Below are 18,831 nucleotides of genomic sequence, written 5' to 3' on the forward strand. Positions count from 1 at the left end.
TTATGCATTCACAGGTTTAAGGAAAATGGACTTTCCCTTTTTCAAACTTCTCTTGGAAAAAAGTTTCTTTAAAAAAAAAACATTTTTTTAAAATAAAGAATAAACTAATAGAACCAAATAAATTCATAATGTGTTGTTGTCCATTTGCTTAAATCACCAAACACATTTTTTTGAATCAGTTTTTTTTATTTTTTATTTTTAAACCCAGATGATTGCTTCGCAATTTGTTGAAATTACTCATCTAAAAATAAATGTACAATAAAGAACACTTCTCTTATGATACTATTTCTCTTATGATACTATTATTTCTCTTATAATACTATCCAAATATTATATACTTACCAAATATTTCTCTTATGATACTATTAAGATTTCTAATTGAACATAAATAATTTTTCTAAGTAATCATTTTTTGAAATAAATTTCTCGTTAAGTTTCGGTTGAACACTGAAAAAGTGCATTTTTGCTCTGTCCATTTTCTTTAACACTCATTTTCTGCAAAGCTCACAATCAGCGATTAAATTTCAAAATGGCAAGATCACTCTATTGCTCACGTGTGTGAGTTGGTTGGCGTTTATTTAATTTCCGGCTATTGATTACGTTTTCACGCGTGCTCTGGATTTATTTCATTCTTGTAAATGTTTACATAATATCAATATTCAGTTTTATTTCCATGACTTATGACTCTAACAGAAACTATCGCGAAATTGTGCCAATTGTAAAAAATATTTCTTTTACGCAATTTCAGTTATTGAAACAAATATTTATTTAGTCTTATGCATTATGCTCTCTAAACGCTTGTAACAGAAGGAAAACAAAATACTGTCTATTGTCACAGTATTCATATTAACTACCCAAACAGGTCTTATAAAAACTTAGCCCCAGTTGTAGTAGTACTGTTACTATTTTTAATGCCATTTGTGCTTTTTTAAAATTCAGTAAATTGAATTAATGTTTTTCTTTTACTTAAATTGTTTTTTTTTAAATATTAGGCTAAAAAGATATTTGAAAATTAATGTAGTGAAATATCTTGAAACTGTAATAAATTTATTAAATAAAAATCAAAAGCTAACTTGTTGAAAGTCTACATTTTCAGCAATTTTCTAAAATCGCATCATCGCCAGCCAGTATATACCATCTCCAAATAGTGACGTCATTTTTGACCAATAGCGTTATCCGGCCACTTTGAAATTTAATTCAAGCTAATTTCGTTTCTAATGTATAAAACAATTGTTTTGCGTTAAGTTTGACATTTTTAATTTGAGTTGGTGTTTTAATTCTTTTATTTGTATATTTTTTCGAAGAAATTTTACCTCACACCTTCGGTATTTGTCTTGCTAACGTATTTGGAAGCGATTTTTTAAAAACAATTTTCGAATGATATTTTATCACACACATTTTTGCCAGGGTCGGTATAATAAACTGCATTCCAATAGCTAATTATATTATGCCATAAAAGAAACTACACTAGGTATTTCATAATTGCCGTACTTAATATATAATTTTAAAATCTTTGTCATAGAAGAAGGAAAAAATAGACATGCTGCGGTTCGCCAATTAATATACAAACGAAGAAACTTTCTGAGGAATCTATTGAAGATGAAAACATTAAAATTACCATAACTGGTTTGATTGCCTGGAGAAGAGAAAAAAATAATAATAAATAAAAATTACGAAATTCATCTGATAATCCAAGCAAATTTTTATGTTTTTAATCTTTTGATTAATTGTTTCATTTTTTCCTAGCTTTCATTAATAATTTACGACCCTTAATTTAGCTTACGTTTTTAACAAAGTTCTCTAAACATATACACTGAGGGCGTTAAATACATAACACACTGAATAAAACACATTCAAAGTATCTTAAAACGTAACTTTTTTTCTTGAACGTGGCATTTTATTAAATCTATATGAAGTTTAATAGGAAAAATTAAGCACTTTACTATGTGAGATAAAAATAAAAAATTTCTTACATTTAATCATGAAGTATGCTACAGATTTATTTTATGGCTGTTTCTGTTCTTTTAAGATAGCTGTTTGATCATAAAATTCAATCTGCATTAGTCTTTTTTGCATTTTTATCGATTCAGTTAAAATTTAGTCTTAATTTAAACAAAGCTAAACATCTTGAAAAGTGATAAACAATGATCTTCTAATTAACTATGCTTCACAGAGGAAAAAAGCCTTACTTACTTTTATGGTGCATAATATATTAATTTTATTTAAAAGAAACATAACATTGCTATTTGGAACATGGATTAGGAGCATGCGATTGAAGCGTCCTCTGCCTGAGGTATTCGTGATGCCATTCAATAAATGTTTTTTTTTTAAACTAAAAAGTTTTTTAAACTAAAAAGTTTTTTAATCTTCAATTCACTTATCAGATAATGATTTTGCTTTAAACTACAAATTAATTAAATTACAAAACATTTTAAATTCCGTGAAATTGTTAATCGAGTTATTCGATACTATAACCTGAATATGTGTACAAATTTATAAAATTTTATTTGAGCACTTGGTACTCGTTTTGAAGTGTGTAAAACTATTTAAAAAACATGGATATTTTTTTAATAATTACTTCATTCTTTCTCGAATAAAATTTCTTTATTTTATTGTGTAAAACATTTACATTTGTAAACCAAGATATGATGGAAATACTATAAAGAAGAATGAAATATCAACAACTTTACAAGTAAAAAAAATTTATGACTTTTATTTCAAAATAAATTTATAAGAGTCGTATTTATTTTTAAATTAAAATTACAGTTTTCAACTCACACTCACGTTTCATTTTGTAGTCAATATAACAAAAATAACAGTTTGAACTTCTCACATTGTATACGGAAACAGATGATATCACATCGCATGCTTAAGATTAGTGCTCCTACGAAACAAGGTAGTTACTGTAATTTTGTCATAACTTACGATAATTTAACAAAGACAGAAAGGTTTCATGTTATGACCTTTTATTCGTCTAAATAACAATTTCTTTATTTTTTAATATAATTTTGTTAGTTCTGCCTTTTTTTTTTCTTTCAGCATTCATTAGTTTTCACTTTTCAAAATTTCTCATAGAAAGAATAGTTATAATTTATAAGAATGAGGAATAGATCCAAGCCTTAACTCATGAATGAATATATTTTGTTTTTGCCTGAATGTACGAGTAAAAACTTACTTCAGTGCATACCTTAGTAATATCTTATCCTTGCATACCTTAGTTGTATTGTAATAGTATTTAATGCCAAGTGATTGTAAATGTCGGTATCAAATTTGAAGCCAAATGCATTGCGACCCACCAAGGGTTGAAAGTATATATTTATATATATATATATATATATGCATGTTTTTTTTATAATAAGTGAGTTGTTCTCAGTATTTAAGAATTACATTCTTCTGCACTTTCACCGGAAGTGCGCAACACCATTTTTTAAATTTATTTCAAATTGGTAACGATCCTTTGCAATCACACCTAACAAACAAATTTCTCATGTTTTTAGAAATTAGTTAATTAATGCCTTTTTATTATCCATATTATATACTTGCATATACTTCCTAAATACCAAGGATGACCGGTAAAGTTGAATGCAATAAAATTCAAGTTAGCATGTCACTAATTAAGCAACTACTCAAATATATTTCATCATAAACAGAAATTGCCTTGTCGACAATCGACCCCGTACGTTCATGAAAATTATTGAGTTTACATTCCTTGACCAGAAATAATGTAATTATTTAATTAAATTAAATACTTTTTATCTATAATTAATTAATTAATTTTAAATTTGTCCAAAGTGTTAAGTCGCTTATTTACACAAATATCAATACAGAAGGGAGCGTATTAATTTAATCAAAGGTAAATTAATGACGTATTGGACAGGTAAATGTTTTGGAGTATTTTTCATGAGATCGCTTTATCCTGTTGAAGGAATAATGAGGTCAAATTTAAGCTAGAAGTTACAATTCAAGGATAAACTTTGCAATATTTCATATATATGTGCCATAGTGAATAACCGGCATCAAGGGAATGTGGACTTTCGCCGGTGAATGTCAACAATCACATTGTCGCTCAACAATCGCATGTCCAAAATATTTGTTATAACCGATTTGATATTAATTTATTCGTTGGTATTATTGTATTTATTCGATATGTTAATAGGATAGATAAGGAGAAACATCAGTGTTCGAAGTACCGGTTAAATGCATACTGGGCAGTGGCACTTGACCTTAAAAGAAACATTGATGTAGGGCATACCAGACAAATGAATGTCAAACAGTGGCACTGAACCTTAAAAGAAACATTGATGTAGGGCATACCAGACAAATGAATGTCAAACAATGGCACTGAACCTTAAAAAAACATTCATGTAGGGCAAACCAGGCAAATGTATACTGGACAGACCTTCACTAGACCTAATATATATTTCAGACATTTTCCAAAGAGACTATGTGATTGTCAACAGTCAACATTCTCCGGCGAAAGTCAACAACCACCCATTTCGATCAGTCACAGTAACAAATATATATATATATATATATATATATATATATTTCTTCTTATAGTTGAACAATAAAATGTATAGCACNCACTTGAATATATATATAATGATGGGGAGCTTAGCTGAAAACAAATATGACTTTTAAAGCCTGAATGATTTGGTCATTTTGAAGGCCAGGAAACTCTCCGGATCTTAATTCTGATTTTAATTCTAACCCTGATCTTAATCTTTTGAACTATCTACACGAAAATAATTATAAAAACGGACTGCAGAACCAAAAAAGTCTTTTGAATTCAAAATTGGTTACAGAAATCAAGGAAATTGTTGATAACTGTCAAAACCTGGTAGGCTACTTTCGAAATCAAAGAGAGAGAGTATATTGAATAAATTATAAAGAGACACACGTAATAGAACTTCAAAAACAACAAAATAAATCAGGTCAAGTTGAAACGTGTTCTTAATTTAATTAATACGCTCGCTTTTGTAAAAAGATAAATTCTTTTTAACTGAAAAACAACAAATTATTGAATTTGTACGATGCCAAATTCAAGCATTATAGGAGAAAAATGTGTACTTTAAACAAGAACAAAATTTCGAAACTATTTAACTAAACTTACATAGATAATAATTTGAACCAACTTGCTTAACTTTACCACTCACTCCTGGTGCATGCAACTGAGAAATGTGTAGTAGACTCTTTACAAGTAGAAATAAAATTGGGCACGGATCTAGCCCTGTTTCTCTCCTGTTCTGTTGCAGCTCTGGTCAGGGCTATATCCTGTGCGAGCGATCAGCCAAGGACAACTTCGCTGAGCACGCTGACCAAATGACGCCAGATAGGAAAGAGCAGGGCTACGTCCCAGCCCGCCTAATGAAACTTCGTGCTGATAATAATTTTGACGAGTCAGACTGTTGACCCCATCTCTGCAGGGAGGACAAACTGCAAGAGTTGCAACGTCGGCAGCAAGACACTCCTCCCAAGTTGCCAGTGGAAAGCACCCGTCCACCCCCACCGCCGGGTGATGCGTCCACCTTCATTGAGCTCTCACCGGATAATCTGACCCGAGTACCGGAGAAAGGCATCCTGAAACACGGACGTCCGGACTGGGAAGACGGTGAAGATCCGGGAGAGGAGAACAACGTGGACTCATCCAGTGACGTGGAACGAACTCTTAAGAACATCAATGGCTACCACGAAGAGATCCTCGAGGCTCTGCATTCCGCGTCGCAGAGACTCGGCGACAGCAAACGCAGCCCATCTCAGGAGAGCCACAAAAGCTTGATCGACGCGAGCTATTCCACTGTCAACGTCGCCAAAGAACAAGATATAGACATGGACGAACCTATGCCGGTTCCGATCCGCATCCGGAACTTGGAAGATCTCCTGAGACAGTTGGAGCACCATCCTCTACAGCAGCACATGTCTCCGGCTTGCTCCGACGAGATCCGGTTGAGTGAGCCAGAGGCGGACAGGCACTACTTGCTCGGCAGGCAAGACCGGTCGGGAAGTGATGGCAAAGTGGATCCGGGCCTTCATTACCTTCTCGGTCGACTGCAGGCAAGTGGCGCCTCCTCCACCAAAAGAGGGCACTTCTCGAACGAAGAGGATGACGATGACGATCAAAGTGACGACGATGACGGAAGCACTTATTCTTCTCACCATCTGGTGAGGAGTGCCAGCGAGGAAGCTTTGCCTGTGACCACCAAAAGAGACTATTCGTATTCGAACAAATCTAGAGGCAAACGGGCTCCCGAGCCTTGCGATTATGCTCCGAGCCCACCTCCCTCTGAGGACTCGTATGCAAATTCTTCTGAAGAAAATGCCTTTCTGCCGCCTCCTGTTCCGCCCTCAGTGCGGGGCGCACGCACTGCCAAAGTAGAGCCAGAAATCCTGGGTCCGCCCTCCGCCATGTCAACTGGGTCGTTGCCATTAGGAGCTAAGAGAAAGGGAAAGAAAAAGTTTCCGGAATATAAGGTTCTATACATTTTTAAATTATTTTTTCTTTTCAAATTCATTATCAGGGTAGATATATTTTAGTATAGTTTATTTCGTTGAATGAGTTATTTTTACGTAGTTCGAAAATTAGCGAACTGTCCTCCCCAATCATTAAAAAAAATTAAGTTTAATAACTCTTTTGATTATATTCTTATTAGATTTGTACTCAAAAGTAAAGAATATACAATTTTCTTTGATAACTTTTCATTGATCCTAGCCGAAAATAAAGGTATCGTATCAAAAAAACTGTCCATTCAAAAATTTTATTCATAAAGCAGTTAAATCAATAACAATAAACTGTTGACACAACCTTGAGATAATTGAATTCGTGTTTTCATAAACCAAAAGTAACTTTCACCGAATTTACTAAGCGTAAAAATAAATTATCGACGCAACTTTCCAGCCACTAATTTAAAGCGATCTGAAATCCGGTAAAACTGGTAATTTTTTTTTACCTGAATCAGCAAAACTTGAACAGCAGTTTTCTCATCTATTGTTTTGATTCATAAAAACTTTTATGATACCGAAAGTGAACATAGTTACTATTTTTACTGCAGCCTTTAACTTAGAAATACACTATTTTTTACTGCAGTCTTTTACTCAGAAATGCACAATGTTTAAAATTCAACCCTAACTAGAAACTGAAATTTTCTTACGAACTGCGCAAGTGAGGGTGTTACAATACATAAGAGTACCAAATATAAATGTAAACAATTATTTAAAACATCGGTTCAAACTTCTACAATGTTGTAGTCATACATTTTCATTGGAATAAGAAATAGCTGCAATGCTTAAATACTCTAAATAAATCAGTTGCAGAATCATTAGCTATTTTAACTAATACTGAAAAAAATGAGAAAAATTAAAAAATGATGAAAAAAACTAAAATATTGATAAATTGTTACAGCTGAGTTTAATAACTAAATTAGAACCATGTCAATTTTTAGTTGTGAAGATTGTAAATTAAATAAATAAGAGTAATGAAATTACGTTAAAAAAAAGCCTCACAATTTTTGTTTAAATTTAAAGCAGTAAGTAAGTAATAAGAATTTAAATGGCAGGTTTTAATTCAACAATAACTAATAAAATTAGATGTAAGAAAAATGTAGTAAACGAATTAGAACAATTTAAATTTTTACAGATGAAGTTAAGCGCAAAATAAATTAGAGTCAAATCAATTTTGCTTATGAAATTAATATACGGGCAAAGTTCCACTGTAATTAGTCATTATATAATAAATAATTATAAATAAAATAAATAAGATTGTAAATAATGTAAATGAGCAGAATGAAATTATGTTAAAAAAAACTCTCAATTTTTGCTTAAATTTAAAGCAGAATGTTAGTAATATAATTTGAATGGATGTAAATTTTAATTCAAAAACTAATAAAACTAGATGTAAGAAAAATTTTGCAAATAAATTAGAAAATTTTACTGATAAAGTTAAACGCAAAATAAATTAGAGTCAAATCAATTTTGTTTATAAAATAAATATACCTGCAATAAATATAGTTCGAGAACAAGAAAAATGTTAAAGACTCTCATTTAATTAATATCTTATAACTCAGTAAAATTATTTTTATAGCTGCATAATGAATCCATTAAAACTTGCACAAAACCTATTATGCATTAAAAATTTCCTAAAATAAATGAAAGTGAGAAAGATTTTAATATTTAATTCAAATATTAAGGTTATCTTAAAAGACAAAGATTAAAAAAAAGAAATTGAAAAATTAAGTTTTATAAATATTTTAAAGCATAATCAAGATTCACTAAAACTTAGAAAATATTATTTATTATGTCACGTATTTCATATATCAAAAATGGAATTTTAAATAGTTCTTTTTTCTTTAAAAAAATATACTGAAAGTCACTTGAGATAAAACTGTAAAAAAACCTTAAACTAAAATTTTTTTTAAAAAAATTTTTGTTTCAAAGAGTATTAAAAAAATTTTTACTGGGGAATTTGTAAAAAATCATGAAAAAATTTTAGGCAACACAGATGCAGAAAAAAAAACTTTTTTATTAGAAAATTGCAAGGAAGGCCTAATAGAAAATTTTAAAATATTTTTTTTAGGTAAATAAATAATAATATTTCTTTTAAAATTGCCAAGAAATCACTATAGAGAAAAATAAACAATAGCTTAATCCAAAAAAGCGGATAAAAAAAATTTTTGAAATTTTTTTTTCTGAAATCAGTTTTTTATCAACAAAAAAATTACTATAAAAATCGACTAAAATTGATTTGAGAAAAAACAAAAACATAATGATAATAGACTAATAAAAAAACAATTTAAAAATACCTTAAGAGAAAAAAAAACTAAATATGTTGAATTAATTTTCAGAATCAATATTAATTTGTCCTGTAATTGACCACAAATCACTAAAGAGGAAAGATATTTTTACACTTACATTTAGCTAAACTAAAGGATCGATCATTTAATTATTGATCATTAATAGTTATAGTTAGTTATTGGTTTCAAATATAGATTCTTTCCAAAATCATTTTTTAAAAACAAATTTTTGCAAAATGTATAGAAATCATTTAGTAAAGTTATGAGGATTACTTAAGAAAACGAAATGCATAGAAAATAATTTTATATATTTTTTTTTCAATCAAAACTATGAAAAAACTTTTTTTTAAATTCAAAATTGGCTATCTATTATGTATTTACCCTGATTCTCGAACATATTTGAAAAGAAAAATAATTTCTATTCATACTCGAATATGAATAGCTATGTGGGCTATAACTTATTTCAAGTGCTCAAATAAAACTTTTTACGTTGTTTGAATGCACACCACGCTATAATTAATTTTCTTAAAAAAAAAGAAATATGCGATCATGACTTGGAGACAGATTTTATAATGTATCAATTAGCTGAGTATTAAATTTCAAATAATTCACTTATAAATTACAAATCACGCATTTTATATGTCTAGAAAAATTAAGAAATTTGTGGTTATAAAAACACGAAAGAAATATTCCATCAATGAAGAAAATTGGTAAAATACTCAACACATCTTTAAACTCCATGTTTCGTTAATTATTTATCATTTTCGGCTAGGATCAATATATGTTTTAATAACAGTTTCTATAAATTGTAGAGTCGTTAAATTTATACATGGTAATGTTTCTTATGAAATAAAATTTAATAAGCTAATATATAATTTTTAAATTGATTTAAGGGTAAAAAAATAACGATATTCTGTTTAAAAAAATTCTACTTGCAGAACATTATTTCCAGAAAAAACACTTTAAAAAAAAAATCAATATTTCTGAAATTAACTTGTATTTATAATGTGAAATCGCAAAGCAAAGAGCAAAATGCTACAATGGCGATTTCTATGTAGCATTTTCGACGTTTTACAGTGAGCAAAACGTCGTCTTTCTCAGAACTAATGATTTAACTAGATATTAATCGTAGACAGAAATTATTGGCGGCAAAGAAGACTCTTTTGTACGAAATGGCGTAGTTGTAAGAATTGTTGTTGCCCTATTTTAAATAGCATTGCAGCTTCACTCTGTTCTGGATTCAAAATCTCAGCAGCTTTTGATTTGTTTACTATGTCTTCAGCCAACCGGCCTGTGTAGGGGGCAGGGAACTGTTCTTGCATTAGAAAGGTACTGGGTTCGAATCCCGGGCAAGGCATGGATGTTTCTTTCTCTCTCTGTGTGTTCTATGTCCTTTCTCCTTTGTGTGTGAATGTGACCCGCCCTATAAACGGGTAGTGGTTGTGTGAATGGCGTGGCAGAAGTCGAATTCCAGGCCATAGATGGTGCCACTGAAAAACAGGAACAATCGCACCCCCACTGCCTAAACAGGCAAACGACAAAAAAAAACTATGTCTTCAACAATAAAGATTCTTTATTATGTTCTCTAATTCAAACAAACGCTCTTTGTTTTCCGATCCCTGATTGAAACTTGCCTTTCAGTTAAGACCATTCGTTTTGTAAAAACATGTCGTAGTACGGCAGTTATATTTTATATCCGTCGTTGAACAGCCGACCATATTTCGGGTTTACGACTACTAATGTTCAACTCCGTAGCTTTGTAATTTTGAACGCAATCCAGGAGACAAGAAAACTCCTGGATCAGTAGCCCCAGAGGTATTGATTTGTTATGGGAACATGGAAAACTTAGCTACTCGACAGATTTAACCTGCATCAATGACCAGTTACTACACGGGGAGTCCTCTTCCGGCCTGGGATCGAACCCACGAACTCTTGAACATGGGCCCATTGCTCTACCAACCAGGTTCAAAGTTCCCCCTGATATTCTGTCAGCTTGTGATATTTCGACTTAAGATTACAAATGATGGAGTAATGATGGCTTCGATTTCCAGTTTTTTTTATTCATGCAGATCGATACATATTGATAGACGTAGAATTGATTTTTCTAATAAACTTGATATCAAGGAATATTATATTCTTGTCATTACAGATCTTACGTTTTCAACTCAGCCTGCATTAAATAGCATTTCGTCCTTAAAAATAAATAAATCCCATTATATTCTATTCGTCAAATTAACTGAACGACATTCTGACTTAGAAATATTAAACCCCAATGAGTGATACTATTATGATTTTTCATACTTCCAGATGTCATCTTTTATTCTCTTCACTTATCGTACCTTTTCAACTCAAGTTTACCCCTACATTAAATAACGTTTTAACCTTAAAAATTAATCCACTTATAGTTTTATTTTCATCTACTTAATCTAAATCTACTTAAGTTTTCCATTATATTATATTCGTCGAATTAACTGATCAACATTCTATCTTAGAAATATTAAATGCTAATTTTTTTATGTTTTTTTTCATACTTCCAGATGTCATCTTTACGAGCCCAGCGATGGTAACTGCCCTCCTGACCATCCAAGGTATCCGCTGCCTCACATCACAGAAGGTCCCGAAGGAGTGTGCTAAGTGGCCAATTTCAAGTCCTCGACTGCAAAATTTCAGAGGGAAAAAAATCACTTTCATAATTGAAGGAAATTTGGCTCATCCAAGCATGGTTTCATACATTAGCTTTCATCCAAGCCGGAGAACAAAGCTTCCGCCAGAAATAAAAGAACGTTGTTCTTTGTGCAAACTTTTTAACACAAATATAAAAATGGCGCTGAAGGAACTAAAAAAAAAGAGAGACAAATTAGTGAAAAATTGTGATAGATGGCATATTAGTTTGGCGATTTTTATTGGATGGATATTTTTGTTTCTTTCGTCTCGTTTTTTTTCTTTCTTCCGGGACCATGTGTCGAAAAACTGCTAAGCGCTGTAGTTCTTTCAGCGCTCTAGTTAATAACTAAAACGATCCATTTCAGATCTTTCCAGTTGCTATTTTCGTATAGTGTGACGTCACCAACCTGGTTTGTGACGACGCTCCTAGTTTGTGACGTCATCATCGATCACATACTTCCACATTTTCTTGATCATAGAGATTCTTCCTTATCTTCAATAGCCGTCGTTCGTGATTATCATTACGATTCGTCGAAGTCCTTCTATAGATTCTTCACGAATGTATGCATATAGAACTTTTTTTCAAAACTTGTTCTTTAAATGTATTGAAGCGTATATTTATGACATGGTGACTTATACATATGCTCAACAATTTAATTAAATGATGCATCGTATATATATAGACAAAAGACCCACTTACATTATAAAAGACAGTTATTCCCTTAATAGTTATTCCCATTTATTCCCACTGATTTAAGCCTTAAAGTAGGCTTAAATCAATGGGCCGCCAATTTTAGGCTTAAATCAACTACCGCCATCTTTGAAAGCCAACATTTTAACCAACAAGTCTTGAAAAAATAAGTTCTGAAAGCTTCCTTATTAATGAAGCACAGCTTATAAATAATGGAAGTGGGTCTTGATTATAGACTAAACGTTCAACTTTATTATTGGCAGACTCCAACAAAATAAATACAATAAAAGGCGGAGTAGAATGCTTTTTTTTCTTTCTAGTCTATAATACAGTACTATACTTAAATAATCAGATAATAGCGAATACGAGTTTCGCATTTTTAAGTTGTGTAAAAATTTAAACAGATATAAATTTGAAATATTTTTTCTAACAAGAAAATGTCTACTTAATGGTTTCATTACTCGTTATGAGAGCATAACTCAGTAGACTGAAAAAATCATAATAAATAAACCTCATCAAAATACCATTAAATAGGTGTTAACAAAAAAGGTTGTCAAAGTTATGTAATAATGACAATGTATAAGTGTTGTCAACAATCAAATGTTGCAACGTAAATTAAGCATTCACGATTGAGTATAATATATTTTTTCTATGATTGTTGTCCTTCCGTAGAAAGTCACCGAAATTTGTTTTTAAATTATAATTTAGAACAATTTAACTGATTACGACTCAGATAAATAACCTATATATACTACTACTTAGAATTGTTATTTCTACTTTATTCTTTAACATTGTATTCCACTTTTGGTGTTAGTTAATAATAACAATCCATAAAGATTATGAATATTTGAAAATCATTTTCAAATGGGTCCCAATATTTTAAACAACTGCTGTTGTTTAAAAAAGTAACCTTAATATATATATATAACAGAAATTTTGGCTTAAACTGAAACTGTTTAGTTTCGAATTTTCATTAGATACAAAATGTTACTTCATTAATAGAAATTGCTCTTATTTTGTTTTCATTTTCAACGTCGCAGAATTAATCTTCTTAGATGATACAGTATTAATTCCATTTAACAGAATTTAGCAAAGAATAAAGTTATCGCGAATACATGCGTTTTAGAACTGATTCTTAATGTTGCGGTGCCGGGGCGCAGATTAATTTATCTTTTAAAGTAACTAAGTATGTAAGTACAACTCTACAAAATACTTTTTAATAATACGTATTGATTAACACGCATAAAATGTAAAGTAACTAGCTAACATACATGAAGCAAATCGGCGACATGAAATAGCATTAAGCAACTTTAAAATTGCTTTACTTTTATAAAGAGCCTGTTATTTTGTAGCTAATTTTTTCCCTAAAATTTTTTCCCTATAATTCCCTAATAAATAGAACAATGATACCAAGATTATATAGAATGTTACACGAGTTTTAAATAATTAATGCAATATTTCAAATTGTTTTACTATTTACATTAAATAGTTACTGTTAGAACTAACACTTAGAGAAAGATGTACAAAAAATATTGAAATTATTTGTTGATAACGTAAAAGTATTTATTTTTAAAAAAATGTTTCTTTTCCGCAATAAATCTGCATTTTTACTTATCGACTGCAGATCGTAATGTCCCATACTTTGTTCAAAAGAAGAAGCTCATATTTTATTATGTTAGTTAATTTATACTGCAGTTTGAATGTAGTTTATAATAAATGAATAATTTTTAAAGAAATGGAAACCATTAAACCATTTAAAATGTCTGAAAAATTTATTCAGAAATACATTTTCACTTAACGTCTCAATCCTTTACTTCATTTTGAATTCTCTTTGTACAAAAATTACATGTTTGTTCTTCTAAGAAAATTGAAAAGGTGTTTTTTTTTTAACGGAATATTCTTTTCAAAATAGTTTGCCAAGAACAGACTATGAAAATCTGTATTGACGAGGTTAGAAAAAAATGGAGAAGTTAGTTATCCTTTTATCCTTTTCAGAGTTTGTTGAGATGTTATAATATATATATACAACAAAGAATTATAAAATAAAATAAAATAGAAAAACGTAAAGGTTCTTCAGGACACATTCCTTTACGATGGTAAATGCAATATTTCAAAATAAGGAATAATTATCCAAAGAAAAAAATTATTCTTTATAATGCGTCTGTATTGCTAAAAAATGAAAATGTAATTGAAAATGAGTTTGAGATTAAAGAAAGCAGAAAAAAAATTTACCGATGTGGAGTAAAAAATAAAATGCCTTAAAAAATAGATATACCAATCTAACAGTTAACAAAAATTCGGTAAGAAGAAAAAGATGCTTATAGCTTGATGCTTAAACAGTGCTTATAGCTTGAATCGCATAAAATAATACTTAAAAATAAATAAATTTGAAAAAATATGAAGCAAATTAGATTTCAGTGCTGACATCTATGAAGAAACACTTTAGTAAAGAATATTTGGAAAATTTAAGTAACAAAATTAAAATTAATTTAAAAAAAAAAAAAAAAAACTAAGATTACATTTTTAAAAAGAACTTTTACATTTGTAAATAAAATAAATCAATAGATAAGATGAAATTATTACTGAGCATTGGAAATTTATCTATAAAAAATATATTGTTTAAAAAATGACATTACCTAAACCCAGAAATGACTAATTATACGTCATAGAACTTTGATTTGAACAACATTGGAAATAGAAAAAATTTCTATTATTTGAAGATTCTTATCAGATGTTTTCAGTCAACAGTAAATGTTTTAGAAACTATTTAAAAGATAATCATAAAAATATGTGGAAGATTATGCACCATATTTTTAAAAACAAAAATAATGGGTGGCTTAAAATGAAGTAAAATTCACTGTCTACCATGCCAGGAAAAGTTTTAAAATTTTCACCCGCTTGTCGGGCATGTTCATGTACAATGTATTAGCCCAAACATCTTTTACGAATGCATATTAAAAAAAATATATAATTACATTAACGTTTTTACGAGTTTATTTAAATAATTTATTAAAATTATTTAAATAAACTCTCACTACCGCATAATCTTCCACACTTAATAAGAAAAAAACGAAGCAACTTTGGAAATATAAACTTTAAGTAGGAATGAATTTTTTAAAAAAACTTTGCATTGTAACAAATAATAACCTACTAGGACATTATCGAATTTCACGTAAGATTGAAAACAGATGAAAAGAAAATTAAAAGAAATAAAACAATATCACACCCGCCTTTGTTTTTAAAAAAATTTTTATAATTTTTTTATATACCGCGATTGGAGATTTATATAAAAATAATCATGATTGAGAAATTAAAAAGAATAAAGTAACTTAGCCGTATAAATTCTTATTTATAATCAAAATTTGAGGGCTTCGTTGCTATTTTAATGCATACCTGATTAAGTGAATGTTATTTTCGAATTATGCTGTTAATAAGCGAAATACATATCAAGCAAAATATTAAATTATCATTCAAAAAAATGTTAGTTTATGAAATCCGTTAAAAATGAATCTAAAGTTATTCGATTATAAAACTAATATATAAAGTGAAAGGATGTGTATGGATTATAGCTGATATATACTGTGAAATGTACATTTTAAGCTGTAAATACATCTTTAGTGTTTGTTGAATTATTGTGAATATGTATTGATAATGTACTAAATCCTTTTTTCTTCCCTCAGATTTCTTCTTTTAACTGTCTACAAAAATTTGGTGCTTTATTTTATTTTATCAATTGAAAAATGTAATACATTTATTTTCATTAAATAAGTTTAGATTAGTACCATGTACTTCCAGAATATAGCACAATAATTAATGGTGCTTATTTGAATATATGTGTTCTAATTATGTGTGTTTAGTTTTTGTGTGTAACGGATGCTTCGATTGTAGTACTGTGGTGTTTTATTTCTTTAATGGAAGTACATGAATTAAAATATTAATAATAAAAAATTATAATTTTTTTTTCTCCGCAAAATGTACAATTATGAAATAAAATTTTTAACCCAACGTAAATTAAACAAATTAAAATCTTTCTGGAAAAAATCAATGATTAAAATAAAACTTAATTCTAAAAAAAATTATTAAAATGTCTATAAAAAAAATAATGGTTAAAAAATTTTACGTTTAAAGTACAACGCTTACCAGGATATGGATGATTGACTGAATATAAACAATAACAAGTTTCCTAAAACCGGAAGTAAATTTAGAAAACTTCCAGTGTATCCCTCCGCTTATGTTACGAGGCGATGTGTGAACAGGCTAGGAAGTTTTATTATTGCGATTTGTGTTTAAATATACGTATATTTAACCGTCCGTAAGAATTTTCTGTAATTTATAAATTCTAAACAGATCGCGAGCCTAAAACAAAATTAATATAACAGCATAAATAAAGTTAGCCATGTTTTGGGTGTTATCCCTTATTTGGCTATATTTGTGTCAAATAGCACCGTTTATTATTTTTTGGGTAACATTATGGCAAGCTTGCGGAGTCTTCCGAATTTATTTGTTGTTTGTTTCGATTGAAAGAACGCGTTATATTGAAAACACTTCAAGCATAATAATATTGGATGGCGCGTTTTTTCAAACTTTTTTAGGCGAGAAAATCAGTCGGAAGTAGCAGCACTTACTATGAATTTCAACCCCCTAGCGTCATTTGCGCTTAGAGTCAATTATTTCGAAACTATTTTCGAAATTATTTAGAAACATTTTTATGTGATGTGGATTCAGCAATTATTAAAATTATGCAAACATGTTTCGGATGATTTAAGAAAAAGAAAAAAAAATCAGATTGGAAAATGAAATCCACTTTTCTTTTTTGTTTGAGTTATTATGTTTCATTTAATTCTATATTGTGCCATATCCATGTTGCTTTTATATTGCCTCCCATATTGATTATATACTGCCCATATTCATATTCAGCATCATAGTATTTAAAAAATTGAGGCGAGAACAGAAATTCATTATGGAACATTCTTTCTCACTTTTCAAATTGAAGTTAGAACTGAAATTCATTCTGGAACATTCCTTCTAACTTTTCAAATTGCAGTTAGGACAGAAATTCATTCTGGAACATTCCTTCTAACTTTGCTAAAAGAAAGTAAAATTGTATTTTTGAAAGGAAAAAAAACTGTAAAGTCAGTGTAATTTTTATTTCACTGAAAAATAAAAATTATGTGGATATTTGGCGATAATTCAAACTATTTGTAAATTATATGGTTTGCCTCATCTTTGCATAATTTGTAGATAATTGTAATAAATTATAATTCCTTCATAAAATAAATTATCTCATCTACTTATTTTGCATAAAGGAACTGTAAGTAACTTACAATTTTAAATGCTTCTTCTTACTCCGGGAATAGTTCTTAAAATTATTATTTTATAATATATATATTTACGGCGCACGATGGCTGAGTGGTAGTTCTTCGCTTTCTCAAGTCATAGATCCTGGGTTCAATCCTCGGGCCAGCCAAGTTCACTCAAAATGTTCATCATTTCAATAGGTCGATAAAATTAGTACCGAGCATCCAAGATCAAGAAGACTGAGATAAGCACAGAAGGCTTTGGCCCTCTGTGGGCTGTGGCACCGCTGAGTTTAGTTTAGTAAATATTTATGTTTAAAATAATAAATATTTCATTTTTATTCTATTATAAGAAATCAAATTGACTAATTATAATCAATAAATAGTGCTGTGGTTCGATAAAAAATAAAGCAGCTAAGTTTTTAGATGCTTGAATGACGTGAATATTGATTACAAGGCACAAAAATTAGACAAACAAATTTTAATTCTTCATCTCAATTGCAAATAAAATTTTCTCAATGTTGTTTATTTCAGTAAAGACAGTTAATTTTTTTGAATATGTTCACATAGTCAACCCTTGTGAGTCTTTGAACAGTTATTATCTGTAAATAATTAAGTAGAACGATAATTAATGATCTGTTACTGTAATAAAATTTTTCTTTTAACACTTTGTATGTTTTTCTTAATGGTCTCTCGTTATATTAATTTCAGATATTCTATTTAATTCTTTACTCGTTTCATGTGAAGAAATGAGCAACCAAAAATACCTGTCTAAATATAAATTATAGACATATTAATTAAAAGTTCAAAGCATACAGAACATAATTCTAAAATTAATCAAGTAATGCAACATTTTTTGGAAGTCAATAAAAACAGTGTGATTTCGAAAACTAATCAAATGATAGCTGGTTTGAGTACCTAACCTCATTGGTTCAAGTACTGATCTGAAAATTGTGTTGATCCTAAAATTGATCAAATGATACTGGGTTCAAGAACCGATGAAAAGGCAAAGAGTTAGAGTAAGGATCAAATAATAGAGGGTTTTTGAATATTAATAATAATAATACAGTTTACCAGTTTAAAATATCTTGAAAATTATCAATGATTATGTCAATTTAAATTAGCTAACAATATAGGTTGTTGTAGTTCATTTACGTCGCACTAGAGCTGCACAATGAGCTATTGGCGACGGTTTGGGAAACATCCCTGAGGATGATAAGAAGACATGCCATCACAATTTTGATCCTCTGCAGAGGGGATGGCACCCCCGCTTCGGGTAGCTCAACGACCTGCACGCGAAGTTGAGCACTTTACGGTAGCACAGTTTAACGAGGACCAATACCGCACACCCTCGGTCCCTACGCAGACTGATCCAAGTGGTCACCCACCCGCA

The 18,831-nt window shown here is 29.7% G+C and overlaps 2 protein-coding genes across 2 annotated transcripts in view; one reads left to right on the top strand and one right to left on the bottom strand.

The window, feature by feature from the left end:
- Positions 1 to 18,108, top strand: part of LOC107447300 (disintegrin and metalloproteinase domain-containing protein 11) — a 195,358-nt gene extending 177,250 nt beyond the window's left edge. Inside the window, exons 29-30 of the mRNA XM_071185601.1 lie at positions 5,427 to 6,471; positions 11,324 to 18,108. Of these exons, the coding sequence (XP_071041702.1) occupies positions 5,427 to 6,471; positions 11,324 to 11,353 (1,075 nt within the window). The 3' untranslated portion in view covers positions 11,354 to 18,108. The remainder of the gene's footprint in view (positions 1 to 5,426; positions 6,472 to 11,323) is intronic.
- The window catches only part of LOC122272569 (uncharacterized), a 568,266-nt gene that overhangs the window by 221,288 nt on the left and 328,147 nt on the right, over positions 1 to 18,831 (bottom strand). The gene's annotated exons all lie outside the window — the stretch shown is intronic.

Source organism: Parasteatoda tepidariorum, chromosome 9 (assembly GCF_043381705.1).
Source record: "Parasteatoda tepidariorum isolate YZ-2023 chromosome 9, CAS_Ptep_4.0, whole genome shotgun sequence".
NCBI classification, from domain to species: Eukaryota; Metazoa; Arthropoda; class Arachnida; order Araneae; family Theridiidae; genus Parasteatoda; species Parasteatoda tepidariorum.